The 24,698-nt window shown below is 33.7% G+C and overlaps 1 protein-coding gene across 2 annotated transcripts in view; it reads right to left on the bottom strand.

Annotated features, from left to right (window-relative positions):
• PSMD14 (proteasome 26S subunit, non-ATPase 14) overlaps nt 1–24,698 on the bottom strand; it is a 93,736-nt gene that overhangs the window by 5,553 nt on the left and 63,485 nt on the right. For both annotated transcript variants that reach the window (XM_057744314.1, XM_057744313.1), the window contains 3 exons: nt 16,976–17,083; nt 10,709–10,783; nt 6,735–6,860 (listed from right to left, as the gene is read on the bottom strand). In XM_057744314.1, coding sequence (XP_057600297.1) covers nt 6,735–6,860; nt 10,709–10,783; nt 16,976–17,083 — 309 coding nt within the window. The remainder of the gene's footprint in view (nt 1–6,734; nt 6,861–10,708; nt 10,784–16,975; nt 17,084–24,698) is intronic.

The following is a 24,698-nucleotide window of genomic DNA, read 5'->3' as shown; positions in this document are numbered from 1 at the left end:
AGAGGCCTTTACTTAAACCCATTAACCTCATTATCTTTTTTCTGGTAATGGTCAAATTTCTCAAATGGAAAGCCTGTGTTTCAAATTCTACCATTTTATTCACCATTTAACAAGCATGGATTGGATCCCTCGCACCTCATGAATACTGGATCTCCACCTGGTAAATTCTAATGGACTCAGTTTACTTGAACTTTCTGAACACCTTTTCCAATACCCCCTTTCTCTCCTAATCCTTTAACCTCTGCTTTTATGACACCATGTCTCTTATTCCACGTTATACTTCATAACTAGTCCATTCCTTGGGCTTCCCCCCTCCCTTTGACATGTCTGCTGTATTCACTCTATAACATGCCATGCTCCCATCTAAGCACATGCTTTGTAAAATCACCTACATGGTAAATTTTTTCACCATTAAACAATCTCTGCATAACAGCTAGTGAATGTAAAACAGGCATTTTACTTCTTTCTTGATTTTTATAAAAAGTGTATTGACTATATAACTGAAAATCAATTATGGGTTATGTGGATAGAGAATAAGTTTAAAGAAATAGCTTTTATAAAACATACTTGGGAAAGCAAAATTAACAAACATGAAACAATTAGAAAACTATCTGAGAAGCACTACAGGTGTGAACATGGAGAACAAAAAAATGGGATTCCTACAACCATTAGTAGCTAAACATTAACATATACATATTAGTTTACTGAATCCTTAAAACATCCCAGTGAAGTAGTAAATCTAAATTTTACGTAAAGAAATTAGGCACTATCTCCTATATGTTAATTCCAGCAATACTTCTACTATAAATTTTTTCTAACTCTCCTTTTGAAAGTGCTTATAACACTCATACATTCTATGCATATCCTCAACAGTAGAATTTTCATCATTTTATATATTCAGTAAATAATTATGAAGTACTCACTATGAGTAAGACAGTTCTTGCTCTTTAAGAAGCTCGCATTTGGGCTTTACTGCCTATAAATCTCAAATTATAATGCAGTATGAAATATACAAAAAAAGTGTGTGCCCAATGAATGACGGGGACATATACAGCCATATAGTCAATAGGCAATGAAACTGTGACTTAAATATAGTCCTATCTCCAAAGACCTCAAAGAAACATTCATGGCAATCATTACTTTTTAATGAAACATCCTGAACAAAGCCAAACTCATGATTTATTAAGCAACCCTGAATAGTGTAAATTCTTTCTAAAAATATTAGAAGGAATCCAATTTTAAAATATAATTATATAAAATAGAGATATAAAATAAAGATCATATGTGTGTGCCCATACAAGTGTGTGTATGTATAACAGAAACTGTAGTTTAACTTGCTGAAAAAAATTTCTATGGCAGTCTTCTACTAGTTGCCTACCTAATATACGTCTTCTCCTTCTTTTGTAATATAGCCCTGATTTTATTAAAGGCAGTAATGCTCCCAGATACAGCTTTCTCAAAGCAAAGTATGTCCACTTGTTTAAGTTCTGCCAATGAGACATAATCAGAAGTGCTGGGTGGGACTTACAGAAAGGATCCTGAAAAGAAATTGATTTAGCTGAGAGGTATCCCTCTTTTGCCCTTGCATTTTTTCCTGTTGCTTGGAACTCAGATGGGATGGCTAAAGCTTTAGCAATCACCATGGATCATGAGGAGATCTAAACAATGGAAGCCAATACAAGGAAAGTGGAGCAAAAGATGGAGATATCTGGGTCTGCGATAACATTAAAGTTTCATATGGCCTTGATTCCAAGAGATGTACATTCCTATCTTGTTTAATCCATTGTTACTTCAAGCTAACACAATCTTAGATATAAATAACACTTTCTTAGTGCAAAATCTGAAAAGAATCCAGGATTTACATAAAGTATAAAATTCCCCTACCTTCCACCTTGGAAGTGACACTGTTTACAGCCTAATATGCTGAGATGTATGTGAGACAGAGAGGTATCACTGAAAAATGGAGGGAAGGTAACATAGTAGGGACTTTTCATACTGTTACACAATTTCATTTTTTACACATAATAGCAAGTTTTAAATATTTCTCTAAGTTGGTACTTGTAGAATTTCATTCTTCATAATAAATCCTTAAAAGAGAACAGGTTGGTTTAAAGAGTTACATGCACTTAAAACTGAAAGATAAAATGGGAGATGTCCTTCAAAAATGTCATATATCACTTTATTTTCCCACTAATGGCACATTCTCCCAAACCATTTTTTTTAATTTGAAAAGAAAAAAAAAATGTACTTATACTTTTAACTTTTTTCTTTGAATACTTGGTAAGGTTGAACTCTTTTTTTTCATGTTTATATGCCACCTGTCTTCAGTGAGTTTTCCAGCTCTGTTGTCCAATTTATTATTTTTTAAATTATTTTATAGGAATTCTTTGTCTATTATGTACTTTTTGGATACTAGCCTTTTTTGTGTTATAGGTACAAATATTTTCTGCCAGTCTGACTCCTAACAAGTGTTCAATAAATGTTATTTTTATTGCAGATAAACTTTACTGTTGTTATCAAAATTTTAAAAGCTCATTGATATTCTTACTAGTACTAAAGTAACCTCTGGGAAGCCTGACCACAGCTTTACAAATACTGAGTCTTTCCTTTTAGAAACAAGGGAATTTAGTCACAAATGTTTTTAGTGTTGTTCAAAGAAGTCATATATGTATTTACATTTACATTTTTATGGTAGTTATTCCTATTTTATAATTTTGGATGCTACTGTGAACTGATTTGCCTTTTATATTTTTCAACTGGTTTCAGCTTATGTAACTTCATGGTTACTGTAACCTACATAATTATCAATCATAATAGTTCTATTAGTATTCTAGTTTAGTTTCATGTATTTCTATGTTTGATTGCAAACATTTCCTATCATACTTTAATTTGTCCTGGTTTCCCAATGTTTATATCTTATTTTGTTTTTCTTATCTTATTGCATTAGCACAAAACAAGACTTTCTTATTTAATATAGCTACTTTAACTATATGTAATCATATGTAAATATAAATCCAAATGTAATCATATAATCACATATTTCATATGTAATTACATAAAAGTCGCATCCAAATTTTCTTTCAGGTTACTAAATAGGCAGTTTTTCTACCTGAAAAAGTAAACTGTCAGATCTCTGAATTTACAGGGCTACATGCTTGAAAACAAAGTAAATTTTTATGTTTCTATGCTCTTCTTAAAAAAGTCTTTTACGATTCATTTTTTCACTGGTGTATTCATTTACAAATATCCAAGCAAATATTATCAATATTAAAATATTGATGCATCATGGCATAAATAAACTAGGAGATTTGGGATAAAAGAGTTGTGGGTGTTGATGTTTAATAATTAGAGAAATCAATGACTAATATAATCAAGCTGAATCTCTGCGTGGACTTCAGACTTGGAATCAAAAGATTGGTACAAAGGAATTTATTTTCTAACCTTCTTTCCCTTTAGGAGCTAACTGGCACCTAACAGTAATTACCTTAGTTTAAAACGCCAACCAATTAAAAAGAATACTATGAAGAACTAGTTGTATGGGCCTTTCTTTTTATATTTTAAGTGTTACTAAAAACTCCGCCACATTCTCTTTCAATCACAGAGGGAATTACAGCCCCAAATTTGGACTCCTTCATATCACAGCTTACACATTGTTTTCATTTTATAACCAAACCTTACAAGTTTTTGAGTACTACAGAGATTTTTTAAAACTGTAAAATAGGAAAAACTTCTGTGGATGGGCAGCAGTAACCATAAATAGGTTACTTCCTGGCAGTGGTACCAATAAGAATTTACTTAAACTTGTAATGTTACAGAGAAATGAAAAGCATGCCTACAGTCTGCTGAATAATAACTTAAGTCATAACTTTTTAACTTATAAAAGGTTAACTGTTTTAAATATGATAAACTACTTTTTCTCTTTAATCTCCACAGCATGAAAACATATACTAGAGTGTTTAAAAATATATATATTTTTTTCCCTATGATCTAGAACCAATGGAGATTTCCAGCTGGAACACTACATATAAATCAGGGCATGCTCTTCAAAGCCAAACCTAACTCTGCTGGAATTTAGTTTGTATGGGCCCATCAACATTTCTCAAAAGACTTGTTAACATTTGGCAAATCTTATACACTCTCTCCTGGCTAATATTTATTTTGTAAGATGTGTTTAAAAAGAAAAATATTACTTTTTTGGTGTGATAATATCAATTTTAACTGTCTCCAAAAGCTAGCCCCTGCCATTACTTTTTAGTCCCACATAGTAAACTGCTTGTTTAAACTTTTTTTTTTTTTTTTTGCCAAGCTGCAGCTTAGTTCCTCAACCAGGGATTGAACCTACACCCTCAGCAGTGAAAGTTCAGGAGTCCTAACCACTGGACAACCAGGGAATTCTCTGCTTGTTTAATCTCTTTATCTCCTTTCTCAATCTTTCTACTTCTACTTAAATTGGAAGTGTAATGGTACCAACATACTTCTAGTCACCTAGGCAGGAAACCTTTAATTCACCTTTGATTCCCTCTTTTTCTTTCACTTTATCTATCCAACTGGCCCCACATTTTATTTTATTAGTCTATTGATACCTCCCTTCCCACTGCCACTACAGTAATTCAGACACTTAGTACCTTTTGGTTGGGTAATAGGAACAAGCTCCTCCTAAGCGGAATCTCCATTTCAAATATCCTCTTACAATACTCTTTCTTCTATACCCTTGTCAAATAATGTTTCCTAAAGTCAGGTTCTGAGTATATCACGCTCCTGATCAAAAATAACTCTATCCTGATTTTCCAAACTCTGTTACTTTACTTCAGTAACTTTAAAAATCTTTATTCCCCACTATTCACTCTTTTATGTACACCCTTCTTATGTACGCTAGCCAAACAGAGTTTCCTAAAGATGCCCTTGCCTTTTCTGTCTCCTAGGCTTTGCTCATGACGTTTAGTTGGCCTAGGGTAACATTTCTTTTTATGTCCAAATCTTATTCAAGCTTTAAGGTCTAATTCAAATATTATTATTCTCTAAAGACAGCATCCTGGGTCTCTCCTAGCTGAAAGCAAAGGCCTTTGAATATCTATAGGACTTCACATGGACTTCTCTATAGCAGTTTACTCTAACTTCTAACTTGAATGGGTATGCAAATCTCTTGGAAATCTTGTTAAAATGTAGATTCTGACTTAGTAGGTCAAAGAGCCTGCATTTCTAACAAGATCCCAAGGAATACTGATGCAGCTGGGCTGTGGACAATTTGAACACTAAGGTGTTATCAAACATACCAATTTTGGTTTAATACTCTGGTTATGAACTTTTCCTACTGCCTCTGTTTTCCTAAAAATGAAGGAAGGATCCCTGTTTTCCACTGCAAACTGTAAAGAAGGTATTCAATAAATATTTGTAAGCATGCCACTGTACAGTATGTATATATGTTTTACAAACTGCAGGTTTTCAACTCAATAGGGTGTAAGCTATATGTCTATCTATATAATATGTATGCATATAACTGAAACAGTATGAAACAGTCAAATGAGAAAGAAAATAGGCTATACCACTTGTAATAAGGGTAAATATTGTTTCATAAAACTTCTGTTGATAAAATCTATTCTTTATATGGGTTTTGGTCAAAAAGGCTGAAAAATACATGCTATGAGTTGAATCATGTCCCTGCCTGAAAGAATACGCTGAAATCATAACCCTGGTTAGAGATGAGCGTTATGCTTCCACAAGCCAAGGAATGCCTGAGGACTAGCAGAAGCTAGAAAAGAAAAAGAAGGATCCTCCCCACTAGAGGCTTCATAGGGAGCATGGCCCTGCCAATACCTTGATTTTGGACTTCTAGCCTCAGAATTGTGAGGGAATAAACTTGTTGTTTTAAGACACCCATTACACGGTAGTTTGTGATGGCAACCCTAGGAAACTGACACAAGACAGAAGATACATTTTAGTCTTGGTCAAGTATTGTCTTAATTTCAGAATTGTAAAAGAACATCAATCTCTGAACAAAATGTTATCATGGCCACATATACTTTAGCATACAATAAATATCTTCAGGAGATTCTGAAAAATGAAAGCTTTTTTTACATCCTCATATGAAATGGTCTCCTCTTGCTACTCTTCTTTACATCATCTTATTTACCATCTTCACAACACTAATTACAATGTATTATGTTGTGTTTGTTTACTTTCTGTTTACCTTACCAGAAAATAAATTCTATGAGGATAGGTCTCATTTCTTACTATATCCCCAGCGCCTGGCACATAGCAGGTTTTCAATACTTATTAAATGAAAAACAGAAAAGTTCCTAAGTTATATGTTATCAAGTATTAAATGCTGTAGTTGTTCACATCTCCTTGTTCCTCCTTCCCTTCCAAGAAAAAGTCCTCTGAATAATGAGAAGATTTCAAATGTAAAACTATTTTACATGGTCTACACAGGGTCTGGCAAACTATAAGCCATGGGTCAAATCTAGCTAGCTGCCTGTTTTAGTAAATAATGTTTTACTAGGACACAACCTCACTCATACCTTTATACGTATTGTCTGTGGCTACTTTTACACTACAATAGTAGAGTTGAGCAGTTGCAACAGACTGGATGGCTTGTAAAGCCTAAAATATTTACTATCTGGTCTACAAAATAGGCCACTCTACTTTTATCTATTTGTATTTATACAATGCCTGATATCTAATCATATATATTCAAAGATCTTTATAAGAAATCAATGTTGAAAGTAAGCTTTTACCTTATTGTAATTTTTGGCTAATTCCAACATCTCTTTTACCACTGATTCATTGTGTTTACAGTGTTCGCTGTAGTCTTGAAGTGTCAAACCTTCCATCCAACTCTTCTTATGCAAATTTAACAACATCTAAAAAATACAAAGAAAAATTATTTTCCTGTATTGAGGAAATGTCCTTTACTTGTCTTTGGAAACAACCTCACAAACAACTTTTGGAATTAATGAATTTAATTTTATTAATTTAAATAAACTCTGATAAATATCCTCCTAAATTTATATTAATAAAATCTAAGGAATACTCCAACCCATAGCCTTTGCATATGCTGTTCCTCTGCCTCAAAGGCTGTTTTCCTTATCTTTGTATAGCTTATCTTTCTCACTTCCTTAGAGATAGATGCCAGTGCTCATCACCATATAAAAAAGCCACTCCACACTACCTAAACATCTCTCTTTCCTTAACCTGCTTTATTATTTTTATAACTCTACAAACAGCTGAAATGTTTGTTTTCTTGTTCAGTGCATTTCTCTCTCACTAACAGGGCAAGGACTTTGCTCTGTTTATTTCAAGATCACCAAGGTCTTGGTTGTAGAATCTAGATCATAATCTAATCACAGCAAATACTCAGTAAATGTATGTTGAATGAATGAAATGAATATGTTACATACAGGACTCCTAATAGTTTATACAGCCCAGCTTTCAAATGCCAAGATAAGGGGGTAAATGCCTCCATTTACTGAATGGCTTTGCATTAATCTTTCTGAGCCCCTGTTTACTTATCTATGAATTGAAAGCTTGTATTAGATAATCTCTAAGTTTCCTTCAAATTCTAATATTCCGTCTATAATTTAAAAAATTTTAATTTCTTTATATCAGAATGAAAGTCATAAAACTGGGAAGGAAATCACAGATTCATTTAGCTTGCAAACTAGGATCAGACTCTATTAGTGATCATGGAACTAAATACCTTAGTTCATTGTTTCTCAAATTTGACTCCTAGTTCTGAATACATGTTCTTGGAAGTTCATAAGTTTTCAAGTTCAAAGTCTTAAGACAGTTTTTCTTAAAGCCCTACTCTATAAATAATGTCCTTCAGTTGAAGACTATCACTGAATAAGAAGAGTTTTCTAAATGATTGATAAAATTATGCAATGTGGAAAAAAATGGTGGCTACAGAATGACTGTTGTTCTTTTGCTATGAGAACCAGTATACTTTAAGTGAGATCCACAAGCCATGAGGAACTAAAGACATAGTTGGAAGTGAGTTTAGTCAAGAAAAATTATTTGTTTAGAAGTTTGCAGCTAAAAGCAATACAAAGTTTTCCTCATGCTGGAGAATAAGCTGCATGTCAAAATCACCTATGAGAATTTCCAAGACACAAAAGCTGCAAATTCCTTCATTCCCCTCCTAGGGCCCATGGAGGCAAGAGTAGTTTGGAAAAAAAAAACTGGAAAAGTCTTGCACACACAACCTCAATTTCTTTGACTGCTTCCCATCTTCGCCAGTGATAGTGTTTTAGAAAATACATCCTTTACCTACCTATAATCAAGTGTTGAGAACTGGATTTCTCTAAACTTCAAAAGCAAACAAAGAAAGTTCCCACAGAGCAGCAGAATAATTCTACCATGCCTGGGAAAGGAATGCATTGGGCCCCTCAGGTAAGATTTGGAGTTAAGTATACAGGTTGGGAGGATAAGAGAAAAGGCAGGGCTCTTAGTATCAAGAAAGCACCTGAACTGAGATATACTAGGAACATAAATATAATATTAACTAATTTATGTATCTATATGTGTGTTTTTTATACAACCTTTTTTATACAAAGGTTGATGGCTAAGTTTATGGGGTACCATAAGAGAAAAAGGGAAAAAAAGAAAAAGAAAACAGAAAAAGAAAATTTGATGTAATTAGATGGATGTTTCCAAATAGTTGGGTGTCAGATATCAGACTGACAAAATAATTATGTATGTGAATGAATTTTTCAGTTTGTGTCTAAGTGGTACCCTTTTCTTCCATGGCCTGTACCTATTCTACATAAAATTAAAATAAGTGTTGAAAATGTACTTCAAGCTATCAACTAAATCTACCACAGCTGATATGAACTTTGGGACAAAAGCAAGCAGATGGAAGAGAGCTTTATGTCTGTGTGTCTCCCCTCAGGTCAAGGAAGAACTGGTCCCCTGCAGCCCCTCACTCAAAACCATGCTCAAGCACGTAGGACCTTTGAGTGAGTTTACTGGTGGCTTTGAACTTTTAAAATAATGGTTTATCAAACTTCAGAGAATCTTATACGGCACATCCTCCCAAAATATAAATGAGACTGAAGGTGGAGGTGATGTGGTTGAAAGAGGGAGTAGTATGGAGAGTCCTCTTATTCCACCTCCCACACACCGTATGCACTAGAATCCCTTCTAAGATAACTTCGTGAACACTTTCAACTAGCAAGAAAGGTCTTGTTTACTACTGATTACTTATATTTGGACTTCAGACTGCATGTAGAAATCAAAACTTACTGGCTGTCACAATGAGGTATCACCTCACACCAGTTAGAATGGGCATCATCAGAAAATCTACAAACACTAAATGCTGGAGAGGGTGTGGAGGAAAGGGAACGCTCTAGCACTGTTGGTGGAAATGTAAATTGATACAGCCACTATGGAGAACAGTCCAGAGAACACCATAATTCAAAAAGACACATGAACTCCAATGTTCATGGCAGCACTATTTACAATAGCCAGGACATGGAAGCAACCTAAATGTCCATCAACAGATGAATGGATAAACAAGATGTGGTACATATATACAATGGAATATTACTCAGCTGTAAAACACAAGGAAACTGAGACATTTGTAGAGACATGGATGGACCTAGAGACTGTCATACAGAGTGAAGTGAGTCAGAAAGAGAAAAACAAATATCATATATTAACACATATATGCGGAATATAGAAAAATGGTACAAATCAACCGGTTTGCAAGGCAGAAATAGAGACACAGATGTAGAGAACAAACATATGGACACCAAGTGGGGAAAGCGGGGAGGGTTGGGGGGGAATGAACTGGGAGATTGGGATACCAAATAGTACACTCTAAATATATGCAGTTTATTGTATGTTAACTGTATCTCAATAAAAGTTCTTAAAAAAAAAATAATGAAAACAGTTACAAAATGCAAAAAAAAAAAGTGCTTCTCAAGGAAAAAAAACTTACTGGCTATCAATAGTACTCATGTTCTTTTAAATTATTTCAAGTCTTTTTCAGAGAGAAATGCAAGAAGCTTATTTGGAGGATGACTAATTGTAACAATAAAGACAAAAAAGCAGTTTGGATTGTAATTTCAAAAAGCAATAGGCAGACAAATAATTCAAATTAGTTGAGAGAAAAACTATACTTGAGATAATCCTAAAATAGTAGAAACTAAAGAATGCTAGTTCACCAAAATGCTAGGTAATTTTTAAAGTAATCAAATTTGATTTCTATAAAAAGGTATAAAAATGTACATATAAATATCTGAAAACCCTTAAAATGCATTCTCCTTTTGACTCACCTTTAGTTTATCCTAGGTAACCATGGTACTTTTTTAAAAAGCACTATACAATTATAGTCTAATTTATTCCTTTCAAATCTGGAAAGCTACTCATTTAGTAATTTAGTAACAAAAGACCATTTTATTGGAGAAGATAAATTAATCAGAAAAATCACAGAACTAGAAGTAAGACTTTTATAATTTATCAAAAAACCAAACAAATGTTTGTTTCCTACTTGCTCTCCTGCTTTAGCACCTACCAATATGGTAAAATGTCTTTCAATATGCCCAATAAAATAGTCCTTTATTTTATGCTGCAATTCATCAGGAATGAAAAAATATTTGATCACATCAATGAAAGAGGTCAACAATTTAAATTCAAATATACCACGTAATAGTTTAAATTGTCCGAAATAGACCTTTTTTCCTCCTATAAAATAAAAATTTAAGCTCACCTTCTGTTCCAGTTCATTTTTCCGATAGTTAATAGTAATGGAGTAATAATGTCTGTTTAGTCCATGAATTAACGCCTATATAGATAAACGATTAGAAAAAGGACAAATTAGAATTTTTCATCTAATAAAATAAATGCAACTGTTTGAAACTGTTGACATATCCTGCAGACAATACCTTTATCATCTTCTAAAAATGACTTTTTATCCTAAATAACTATTAAACTATTTTTCTCTCAGCTACAAGTTTAGAAGTGAGGTTTAGAGGTATGGACACACATTCTTTGAAGCATAATATAGAGCAGCACAAATTCAACAGTTTTATCTCTCAGAGTCAGAGATACGGTCTGACCTCATCATAATCTAACTTACACACTGATTATTCATAAATTATAAATAATACATAATTTATTAAGTCTGACTTTATGATTATCTACATAAGGGGCTCTTTCTTATTTCAAAAGAAAAGCCTAAAAAGGTCACAATAATATAATTATTTCTTCACCCACAATATTAATCTGGGGTTTCCCTTTTTCTTAATTCAGTTCTAATATATTAAAAATAATTGTGTCTGCACATGTCTCCAAATTAACAAAATGGAGGTTTGTTCTTTACTGGGTTCAGTGACAGGCAAGCTCACTAAGTAGAATTTTTTCCACTGTAGTTGATCACCAAGACAAATAGGCAAATCATAATAAAAACTTAAGCTAATGGCATGGCTCTATTATGAAACAATAACCCTGCATGTGCTAGAATCCATTCACAACTGCTCAAATATCAAACTCTAGCAAAAGAGGTTCAGATGAGGTCGAGAAAAGTTTCTGTGGACCCCTCTATCAGCTTCTAAGACACTGTAGTACAGAAATACACCTTGGGCATATTTTCAAGTACTAAAACAAAAAGGGCTTTGGGATTAACTTTCGGAAATTTAAAGATAAAGCTAACTAAGACAACCACCACACTCTCTAATAATTGGACTTTTACAGTGTGGTCTTAAGGTGTTGAGGTAGAAGAAGAGGTGGAAAGGAAACTTTTGATGAGCACCTGGCACCTGCTTTACACATTAAGATGCACCTGCTTCTAATCTTCACAACAACCCAGTAAGGTAGGTTGGTTCCATCTGTACTTTTGACAGATGAGGAAATAAGACACAAATCTCAATTTGTCTCAGTTTATACCTAATAAAAGGCAAAGCTGAGATCTGAACCCAAGTTTTTCTGACTCCAAAGCCCATGTTTTTTCTACCATACTATGCTACAATGTATCTTAGGAAATTCTTAAATTAAGTCTTTCTACTTGAAGGATCAGCATGAAAACAAAGCATAGTCTTACTTTTAAACTTTGCTAGCAAAAATCATCCCACCAAATACTAACCCGTTTTAGATACATACTGTAACAATCCATTCTTATATTCCTAACATCTGCTATAAATAAAATGGTCGATATATGAAATTAAAGTACTAAGAGTATTTATTAAATCCTTATTCGTTTCAATAATAATCAGGAACAGTGAATTAAATTTCAGTGCATAGATATGCTGCACTACGGTGCGGATCAAAAAGTGAAGCTAATCAGTGCCTCCCTTAATCCGTACTCACCTTTATGCAAATTAGAAGGTGCATCCTTTGGGTGGAATAATTAGAAAAAGGTGCCCAGTGCTCCAAGCAAACACAGCCTGGCTGGAGAGTGTAGCTTGGGCTAGATTTCAGGTGCCAGCTGCCCTCTCATCCAAGTGCCTTTAAGCAGTGCTCCAGCTATACAGTTCTACATAGTGGCCATAAAGCTAATAACAGGTATAGCCAATAGATACAGAAGGCAGCCAAACAGGCACATAGTCAGGTCCACATTTTTGAGATTAACTGTACTGCTGAAATATACAGTTTAGAACTTGAAGGCACTACCTACTTGACTTTCAATTACATTATTTAGATAAAAGTAGTAAAACTAACACAGGCAGCATGAAAGATTATCAGGGACAATAATAAAAGAAACATAAATTTAAACCAAATGATATCCTCATCTTCCAATTTCACTTACTCACCTGCTGTATGCCCCGAGTACATTCACCCAAATCATAAGTAAACGGGCCATGTGCAGTCCTCCTTCCATATAAGCCCAAAAGGCACAGGCTCTTTTATTTAGCTCAGTGAAAAATAAATTCTCTCAAATTCACCAATCTAGTTAACAATGAATTAAAAGTTGTGGCAGCATACACCAAATATAAGATTAGCTTTACCAAGGGGAAGACTAGCCTTTTTGAAAGGGTCAAATTGCAGATTAAACATAATATACTAGTCAATGCCATAGTATGTCAGGCAGACAAAAAAGTTACATAACCAGGAAATTTCTTAAAACATTAATACTTAACTTTTAAATTTACACCTAACAAACATATGATGAATTTAGGAAAATCTAGGCAATTCTTTATTAAAACAGGATATTGTCCTGAAGCTCATTAGTTATTTGAAACCTGCAACAGTTTCTCATAGCGGCACTGTTAAAAAGCATGGTTCTATTCTATAATGTTTATATTGTGGGTTAAATATGCTTTCAGTGGCTGACCTGAAAAGCTAGGCACCTTTTAGAGCACTGTTTCTAGGACAATACATTTTGGAATTACTAACAGAACTCAGCTTATTTGCTTCTTGGATATCCCTTTGACCCTTCTTTTCTTTGGTCAAAGGCTGCCAACCTTTCAAAAAGGAAGTTCTTCCTAGGTTGGTTATCCAGTATCAGTCTAAGATGCTATTTATTCTAGACAAAGAGTGGTTTGGAGAAAGAACTAGACAAAGCGGAGTTTTGAGATCCCACTCATTAACTTCCAAGTTATTTCTATGTTTCTTTAAGTTAATCTTTAGAGCGGAACTTCATAATTTTGTTGGTATGACAAATTCAAAGAAAAGTACACATTACGGTGAAATCATACTTCATTGGCATTGTCCAGACTACTGAGAAGAGGTTAGAAATTATAACTCCATTTGCTCACCGTGGAAAAGCAAACATATTATAAAACACACAGCTAATGAACTATGTGATAACCTATTTATAGGTTCTTGATAGGTTAAAAAATTTCATGCTCTTAAAAAAGGCATATCTATTTAGATCTAAAGATAAATCTGTTTGCCTTATTTTACACTGATAAACTGAAAATGTGGTGCTAAATATCATCCATTAAATCACACTTTAAAATGAAGCTTTCTTTATATAAATATAATAACTCTGAAAAGAAACAAAACATGTGCTTTGTTCCCTTTAGGGGGCTGGGTTGCAAATGGCAAAAGCAGAAGAGAGAATTTTTGCTAAATACCTTTTCCTACCTTTTGAATTTTGAGCTGTTTACATACATTCTCTATGCCAAAATTAATGAATTAATGAAACTTCCAAATATAGTATAAACGAATGAGGAGCTCTGGTTATGTATTAGTTCCTATATTAACTCACTGGATAACCTAGGCAAATCACAAACCTGCTGCGCCTCAGTTTCCTCACCTACAAAATCACCACAATGGTTCCTTCTAGTGCAACTATTTCATAACTGTGTGTAACAACTACTGAAAACAATGTTTTTCAAATAGTTTAATAGTGCAATGCAGTTGCACTCAGGGCTACACTTAGAGGCTCATAATGCTAGAGCAATGCATCTATCTATCAACAGCTATTAAATTTCCATGCAGTTGACAACTAATCTTCATATACACTGTGGCCCTTAAGGATCTGAAATGTTGAACAATTTTTAGTGGAATAGTTCTGCACTTTTAGTTACTAAAATAAATGCTTGCTAACTCTCAATTCTATACATCTGACAATAATGGTCAAATGTCCCAAATACAAAACGACACAAAGTCACGTATATTAATAGAATAGTACAGGCATTATACCGTCCCCTTTCTATCAGGATTATTAATGACTTCTCTTATTTAAAACACGAAAGTTCATAAAAACTTTGTCTATTAGCTTTGTCTTGTGCCAGATACTTCAACAGTGTTATCAGTGCTTTAAAAATAATTTTCTAAAAGCAATATATGTTTCACTGTAGAAAGTTTAAGAAATATGGAGGAGAAACAAGAAAAAAAAATTCAATAATCCTACCACCCAAAGGTAATCAATACTAACATCATGGTGTAAATATGTAGGCACAGTTTATAAAATATATATTTTCAAAGAGAACTTGCATGTGCGATTTTATAATCTTTTTCTTAACATATTTTGAACTTTCCTCAACATATTAAATAGTAGTCTACGACATAATTCTAACATTTCCCCCCTACTTTAAGTACGATAGTAAAAAAAAGTCAGTGTTAGAAAAGCATTAGTAACCACCCACATGAGTGCTGATAGCACCTGTCAGGTTCCTGTTCCTACTAGTTATAAGTTGGTTTAGGAAGAAGATCCCTCTAAACACAAACTAATTTTCCTTCAAAATAAAAGGCAGGACCTTTCTGAAAGGCTTCTGATCCCTGAGGTAAAGATTCTGCTAACACATCTTAAAATTCTATTATGAATATCACCATTCACTTCAGGTTCTCCTGGGTTGCTTTCTTTCTAGCTTGTCTTAGAAAACTAAGAAATTGTTTCAAGGTGTGCCTTTGTTCTGTCACTTTTTGGCTGTACCCATTTGAGTGTTTTAGTATTGGAATTGTCTCAAAACTGTAAAGCACCCAGATAGATGTCTTCCTGATGGGCGCTATATAAACTGTGAAATAAATATATTTTCAGATTTTAATTGGCAGGCAAAACAAACTAAAATGAAATGAAAAACAATGATGCTTTAGCTGTTACATACGCAGGTCCTTTTATCTTATGTTTGCAACCTGCTTCATAAGGTTCACCTTAAATTATAGACTATAAGGTAAAAACACAAACTGGACTGATGTGGAAAGAAACAGATTTTAATTATTTAATTACACTAAATTTTTAAGGTTAAAAAGCAGTGTTTAAATTTAAAAGATGAAATCTGCAACAGGTGGCTGTTGACTTGCAATTAGTAAAAACTTCTGGCAGAAACACACCATGCAGTAATCACAATGATCTTAGACTGTGAGATGCTACTTAACCTTTTGCAAAAAAATAATGAAGCAGTATGATGCTATGGGGGTTTATAAGAAAGGTCATTATCACAGGCTAAACAGGTCCAATAATGTATTCTCTTGGAACATGCAAGCATGGGCTTGTCTGTACCCAATCAAAAACACTAGTAGCTTATTTCATACTCATTATACTTTGCAGTTCTCCCTGGCTTCTAAATAATTTTTTCAAAAGCAACACACCTCAATCCTTTGAAAAAAATTTTTTTTCGCTTTGATGAAGATTTCAGGTCAGTAAATGCTGGAAAAGTAAGCCTCTAAAAGCATAAAGTTATCAAAGTATAACCAAGCTTAAACCATGGCTAACTGTCAAAGCCACAACTCCCCAAAGACAATCATATGACAGAGCAAGGTTTCAGAAGGGGAGCAGCAATAGCTACTATAATGTCTCTGTCCTACGTGTTCTATTTAACCAAACACGGTATTTCTGTCCTTTTAATTAATCTTCAGAGAAGCAATTAACTATATAGACACAGGTTGTGGTGCATTTAAAAACACATTTAAAATAATTTTTGTAGACAATAAAGATTTGTGTAAAAACAATGAGGCATGTGAATGATACAAAGAAAACATTAATCACTCAGGAGGATATTAAGTGTCTGAATAACTGTAATAATGGTGGTTGACATCACTAGAAAGAACAAGATATAAACTCTAATGAAAAGAAATATGTCGTCATGTTTTGTATGATTTGTTTTAAAAGCAAGGATTAAGCAAAAAAAAAAAGGTAGAAATATTTAAGTACTATTTAGGAACTGCTTCTGGGGACCTCTTAACATATACAACAATTTACCATTATTTACTACTATGAGAAATGTCTACTAACCAACCAATCAATAATGATACTCTGATACCTAACGCACTCCACCTAAGACCCCTATCAGTCCTTTACTACAGTGTTAACCATGCAAAGCTGTAAGGTACTCTCAAGATTAAGGCTCTACTATGCCCCTAAAAGGGTGTCCTCAAACTATGTTAGGAAAATTTAAAGACTTCACTAAAAGGGGACTCTCACATGAGCAAATCTAACTTTTGTAATGCTATTTCCATAATCTCCTTTCAAAGCACAAGAAAAATTAATTGCAAAACAAATTAAAATGCTAAGTATTGGATCTTAAAATGGTCATTTATAATAGGCTTTTAAAATGTAAAACAGTTTTAACACATTATCAAATACAGGCATTACCTGGATAGATGGCTTGTTTAGGTGACCCAGATTTGAGGTTGTCTGTCTTGGTTCATGTCCTAAGACCATCATATTAGCATTGATCAATCTGAAGGCATCAATAACAACCTGTAAAAACAAGGTGTCAGGTCATTTCTTTTTAAAAAGCAAGTGATGATGCCAAGCAATAGTGGACAAGGCATGATCAACTTGCATCTGTTTCTGGCCTATTTCCAGAAAATCATTTAATTATAATATTAATAAAAAAGAACCTCCTGCTGACTGTGCCATCAGCACACCACCCGAAATCTTGTAATGTAAGGTGACACCAATTATTGCAATTTTCATGAAGCAGTAAAGGAAAATATTAACTTTGCATCTTTATTATTGAAATACGTCATTACTAAACTTGAACCAAACAGCCTTCATTGGTGTGCATGTGTCTGTCACCTAAATTTTACCTAATCAAAATGAATGACAAAGAGAAACTAAAACTGAAAGTGAGCACAAGCTAAGGGACCACATCTAAAGCCCAGCCCTGTCACATCAATTATACTACCACAGTACTTGAAATGACAACAAAATTACAACCAGCAAGGCACTTGCTCCACGTATTCTCTTCTAGGCAGATACCTTTTACTTCTTGTGACTATAAAAGACTTTATACCTTGTCCGATGGCCTTAAATGTCCAAGCCACTGTCAAGAATAGGAGGCACAATACAAGAAAACCAAGGTCATCTGTGCTTTAAGGCAGGAAGATGATATAGAATGATACAGCCCTAAGTTCATAATAAAGAAATAACAATAGGCATCCTCTTTTTGCTAGGTGTATTCAATATTTCTGTAGAGAAAAACTTCAAATTCTTACATGTTACAAATCCTCTATTAACCGTAATATAACGAGATTTAACAGGAATCACATACTGTTCGAGTGCTTTTCTCTGTTCATTGTCTTGGATTTGAAAGAGCTTGTTAAAGCTTTTAAATGTTATGTTTTATGTAAAGAACTGGGGATCATAAGACAGATGCCTCTTTTAGGGAATGTAAATCAATCACCTAGAGAATAAACTCAATACATTCTTCACATAAAAATATCTTAAAGCAGGATAATATAGTATTTCTAGATGTGCCTTTAAAAGTGCTTAACAACTGAGATTTATCAATGTTTTAAAAGCTATTGTCAACTAGACTGTTTCTCATTTGTATAATTATTGTTTGAGGATACTAAGGGATTAAAAAAAATTTGTTTCCAAATTAGCCCAATGGAATCTAATCAAGTCTGAAAAATCTGTAGTAAGTATTACTAAATGGTATATACTAAAGAACAAGATTTAAAGAAAAAAAGTAAGAAAAAAAATCACCCTTTCTAAAAAGCTGTCATGAAGGGTCAACAGTACCAATGAATACAAACTTAGACCAAGGCACTATGACAAGTGACTCAATCTAAGGCCTCTGTCTACTGCAGCAAGCCAAAAACAAAAGTCAACTTTGAATTTTGCTTTTATTTCTAACAGTTTGAATTTCCCCAAAGATTCCTCTTGCCTTAAAATAAAACCAAGTATCCCCAGAACATGCATGATTTAATAGTTTGTGAAAACTTTTTTCTTTTTATACAATAACTGTAATCCAGACTTAACTTTCACATTTATGTATAAATAAATATGGCCTAGGTTTATACCTCTTGCTTATACTTAAATTTTTTTCTAATCACATTTTTTCATAAAGCAATAATAAAAATAAGTACTACTATCAAACATGCTTTAGATATTATCATAAATAATTTCAAACAATTGTTTAAAAACATAGAAGTAAAAATTTTCTAACATTTTCTACTAAAAAGCACATAAAAAAGAATAATATGTAGGCTAAAGAAGGGAAAAGAGACCGTTTTGATAGATAGACGTACAACTTAAATAAATACAAAATTAAGAATTGCTTCCTTAACCAATAGCAATAAATATTTAAGAGTAAAGCATCATTTTGGTTCAACTGTTTTTAGAATACTTTGATTCCATTTGAAGATTTCAGTATCATTTGTAGAAAAAAGAACACTTCTACAAAATGATGAAAATTCTACTATATATCACAATAAGTTGTCTTTTTTTATACTAAATGCCTTCAAACTAGAACAGCAGACCATCTATTTTACATACAAAAAAACCTCTGTAATATTTCTCTGGAATATTATAAACAGGTGTGAAACTTCATAAAAAGGAAATGAAAATATCAGCTAAATAGATATCATGATCAGTTAAAAACAATCTGAAATTTAAAATTTTTAATTCTATTTAAAATTAAGAGAAAAATTCAAGAATTTAACATACTGTTCAACTAATAAATGATGGCCTATGTGAAATGAAATGCTTAGACTGACGATTTCTGAGTAGCAATATGATAGCCAATAGGAAATGATTACTTTACACCAAGATTAAAGGAATTTGCTGCCATCACTATAGCAACTGTCTTAAGGAAACTAACATGTTCAACAACCTGCAGACCAAAATTAGATTTAGTACGCAATAAAAATATAAATATGGCAATATAGTCTACATTTTAAATCCTGCACAATTTTATAATTGCTTTTTGCACTGTGAGAATAAGTCGGTTTCTCCTTTAGAGCAACCTATCAAAATAGACTCATTAATGTCCAGTGCACTAATGAGCAATGGGTGAAGAAGGTGTTAATTATGCCACAGTAAGATTCAAGAAAAAGCCCTAGTGAGCACTTGTAGGTGTGTATAAGCTGAAGGCGTTTCTCCATGTTTATGTATTTACAGCATGATGCAACAGAATGACAGCAAAGTGGTCACTCCATGGATGTGAAGGAAATCTTAGATACAATATATGGAACAAAGGACCCCCAAGGATTAATTAAGGTATGAGAGGGGGGCAGGGGAAAAATCCATTTTTTTTTTGAGCTATATGAATTTTCTAAATGGTTTGTTCTAAAGTATATATACATTAAACCAGTTCAGCTTTATGTCTTATAAGCTTATAAATCCAAAAAGTAATTTAGCCAAAAAACTGCACAAAAACTACCTCCTTAATATGTACTAACAAAAACTTCTAAGCTAAAGTACGACGAATAGTCTCAGGAATATGAAGCTACTAGACTTTTATAATTCCTTTCCATGCTGCAGTCCTACACACCACATTGAGTCTCTATTCACTAGCCTGACCATTTAATTTTTTCTGGTACAAGTGCCTTGAGACTTTTCAGAGGTCACTGCAACAGTAGACAGCTTATAACAAAACCATTAGCAGTTTGGCTAGCTTAGGGAAACCTCTTACTTTCCTTTTTTGTTTATTATCACTGCATGAATCTGCAGCATATGATAGTTTATAATTTCTCAGGCTTGTTAAATTCATGTTAAAGGTCTGTTTTCTTGTTGAATAAATTTTGTTCATATAATGCTGCCTATTTCATACACTCAGTCTTTAATAGCACCTTTGGTCTATGCGCAACTCACAGATCAAAACAGAGGACTAAAATAGGGGTTGATGATGCTATTTACATGTGTGATTCCTGCTGTCTTCTTGTTAGTAGCTTTAATATAATAGAAGACCTTGTCTGTTTTGTAATTAACACATCTTTACTGGAGAGATATTTGGAAGTGATTGCTGTGAATATACTGGTTAGTAAAATAAACACAATCACACACCACTTTCTGTTATCAGACAAATTTGTGAATTGTACACATTATACTCCAGATCAACAAACTGTGATATAACAGCCAAGTAGAAGACACATATTTATATAACCCTTTATTTTTCTGAAAATATGTATTCACTCTGACCTTGCAAATATAATTAGCTTGTGGGATGTGCAGATTTCAGTACCATGGTTGCTTTACTAATTGCAACTCTTGGAAATAGATACTAAATATTTGGAAGCTGCCAATACAAAATAAAAACTGCATCTTTTATGTGCATCTGTCTTAGCTTATAAAAGCAAAATAGTTTTTAAAACAATACTGTGTTCCATGTTTATTCCAAGCACACCCAAGGGTCAAGGACCTATCATTTCATTTTAACAACGAATCTGGTTTAGGATACAAAACTGTAATTATTTTCAAATTCAGTTTAATCCATAATTTTTTGGCTTCTTTCATGAGTACAGTACAGTTTATCCAATATGCTATTTATTTTTAAATTCATGTTTTCATATCAACTGCTAGGTCACTGAAAGACTAGACTGAATTTCTAAAGCACCAATCTATAGTTCCCAATTTTTACATTCAAAGGAGACTATTTTTTGAGTAAAGCTTGTAAAATTAATTTAATACAAAGGTGTTTGAAAGAAAAATGCACAAGCACTTCTAGCAGCAGATACTGTAATTCATAATTTCTCTCCCTCCCTCTCTCTCTCTTTTTTTTTTTAACAGTAGTTGCCTTTGACATTCTCAACTGTCCTTATATTGAAGTCAATGACTATGGGAAGTGTTTATATATCAAATAAGCTGGGGGAAAAAAGCCTAAAAAAAAAAATTCAAACTTCAAAATCAATGTCAAACATTAAGAAAAGAGTTACAATTCAGTTACCAGTTAGGTTACATATTTTTAAATATGTAAACATATATAAACCCATCACCATATAAAGTAAGTCTCTAAATGACTACAAAAATGCTAGGTGTGGAAAGAAAAGCAACACCCCATATCAAATACCCTTTATCACCTAGAAATGACCTGTTATCAACTGCTTAGGTTGTTTCTAGATTCTTTAAAAATTAAAGGTGCATGTGACCTGGGAAGTACTGCTGGGGTTTGTGACCATTTCGTTACTTCTGCTGCCATGCACTGCCAGACATCTATAACAGAAAAACATCTTATGTTTCTTGTAAGCCCACAGCATAAAAAATTCAAAGAAATCTTACTTCTTATGCCATTTCCAATGAAAAGCACTAAGAACTAAAACTGACTCATGCCAAATGCATATCACTGAATTGCTGTGATTTCTTAGTCTCAACTTTGCAACATGGAAATTATTTATAAAATGTCAATTTTAGCTCTGGAAAAGAAATTCCTATGTGTATGTACATTTTCTTTCTTCATCCTTGGGGAATTGCTTATTGTAGCTGGAGATCTGTAGTACAACTTCCATATACTGGGAGAAAAGGGGATGAAGTGTAACTAGCATAATGTACTTTTTTTTGACAAGTGAAGACATGCATCAATATTCAAAGAGCAAAGCCCCGGTTTTGAATATATATACTTCAATAAAAACAAATCGATCTCTAAAAACTAGGATGGCAAAAGGTAATTAGACATTTTTAGATTCATGAAACTTTCTAAAAAGAACATAGTTAAGTCACAAAATAAAGTTTAGCAGAATTTTTACAGTGTATGCATGTACTCAGTATGGCATAGGTATTTAAATGCTTAAGACACTCTGGAGTCAGAATCCTGCCTAAGTTAGAACTCTGGTTCTATCATTTGCTAGTTAATTGAGCTAAGATAACTGTTACTTCGTTTCTCAATGTCTCCATTTGCTCATGAAGGACACCATTTAACGATAAGATTAAATAAAACAATATATGTGTATCTACCACTATATTTCTTAGTGTTTTTAACTGTGGTGCTCACGGACTTGCCCAGCTCAGACCTCTTGTCAACAGAACCTACTGTAGAGAGCATAGCTGACTCACAAACTCCAGATCACTTTTGGACCCTCCGGGGGTCCACCCCAGGTCACATTTCCTTTGGGCTCCTCCCAGCCAATGTATGAGCACAGCAGGAGTACTACAACCCTAGCCATTTCTGCCAAACAAGGGCTTCCTCTAACCAGCAACTGTCTCTAGGACTACCCAACAGCCTGGCTGAAACTTTCTTAGGAATATGCTGCAGTCTGACGCTCTTCCTACCCAATCCTACATTCTCTTTCTCTTCCTGAACAGTCAGACCTGTACTGCTATCTGAAGAGTTCTCCCCTTTATCCATTACAGGTGTTTCCCCAAATAAATCCCTTGCATAGACTGAACCCCATTTTGGCAAATGCTTCTTGGAGCACTCAAACTGACAGAGTAAACTAAGCAGAATACTGCTGTTGCAATACAGTGTTAAAATTAGAAAGCTACCCCCAAAATCAAATCAGAATTATAAATTTGGTATCCACAGACATCTGGCATATGAAAACATCAACAGGAAATTAGGGAGAGACCTTTAATGACATACTTCCCTAGGAAAATTCCTAAATAAAATAAAGAAAAAAATGTAATAGCTATACTGAATATTATCTCTTTAAAAAAATGACAATATACCTGGAATTTTGATACTCCCCTAAGATGGGTATTTCTAGAATTATGGTGATGAATAAGCAGTGAACTTGAACGGAACTCCTCAGGGATTATTAATAAGCTACAAGAGACTAGCATCTCTGGGTCACTAGTCTGATAACCAGTTCAAAGTACCAACACTATCTGGTGGCTACTCTGTCAGCCAACATAAAATGAACGAGTGATTTTAGATTCCTGTCTAGTAGACAAAAGAAAGCAACACAATTGGTATGCTTATAGACAGTTCCACATAAAGTAAAGAAATAAAAGGCTCTAGAGACGAAAGGCTATGGCTCACCAATGTTAGAAAGGCAGTAGGCGCTGGATAAGGGAAATAAAAGACTTACATACATTTCTTGTGCTTTAACATTACCTTCAAAGAAAAATACAAATACATCCTTCAGACTGCCATCTCCCAAAAGGCATAGTCATTTTTGTAGAAAGAATATGTAAAGGTCAATTACTTTGCTATGTATCACTTTTACACATTTTTATTGGGCTTATTAATTAAATATTGTATAGAAATTATACTGCCTAATACTGAACAACCAAGAGATAGGTATTAACATTTTCAATTTATGGATAAGGAAACTGAGGCTCCGAGAACTTGAATAAATTAAATGCGATGACAACAGTAAGTGACACCACTACCATTTATACATACACAGCATGCCGAAGCCAGCACTCTTCATCACCACGCTATTTGATGTAACAGTTATCCTAACACAAAAGCAAGAAAAGATCACTCTTAGAGTCAGTTACTTCAGAGCAAGGTTTGTGTCTTTTTCGCCACCAAATATCCATTCCCCAGCAGAGTACCTGGGACACCTAAAATGATGCAGAATAAATACCTATTAAAGTGAAAAGCTCCAAGAAAGCATGTTTGGTTACATTGGGTTTTTTGTTTGTTTTGGGAGTGGTTTTTTTGGCCATACCACGCAGCATGTGGGATCTCAGTTCCCTGATCAGGGATCTAACCCACACCCGCTGCAATGGAAGTACAGAGTCTTAACCACTAGACAGTCAGTGAATTCCCTTTGGTTGCTGTTTTATATAAAGTTTTACCATTCAATGCCCCCCACCAACTCATTATCTATAAAAATCTAATCACTGGCTTTACAAAATGTATACTTCCCATCTCCTTATCACTGCTCAGTTTTGAACTCATGAAACACTCTTCAAGGCATGCTGAACTGAAACACTCAAACATCACAAAGCACTAACTTGTGTTTGATTAGGAATAAAAATTGCATACAGAAAAGCTATTTGGAATGTAAAAAGTCGCAGTAGGTGTCAACTGAAAAGCTTACTAGTAGTCTAAGAAAAACCACTGATTATTAGAATAATCAACTATGAGTTAGAAGAAAATTTACCACCATAATCAATTCTACCCTCTTCAGGAAATTACAGTGATAACAACATACTAAACCCGCCAAAACTAAGTCCCAGACCCAGAAACATCCTCACAATC

This window comes from Hippopotamus amphibius, chromosome 8 (assembly GCF_030028045.1).
Source record: "Hippopotamus amphibius kiboko isolate mHipAmp2 chromosome 8, mHipAmp2.hap2, whole genome shotgun sequence".
Taxonomy (NCBI): domain Eukaryota; kingdom Metazoa; phylum Chordata; class Mammalia; order Artiodactyla; family Hippopotamidae; genus Hippopotamus; species Hippopotamus amphibius.
Note: the sequence above shows the minus strand (reverse complement) of the source record. Positions and strands in the feature narration are given on the sequence as shown.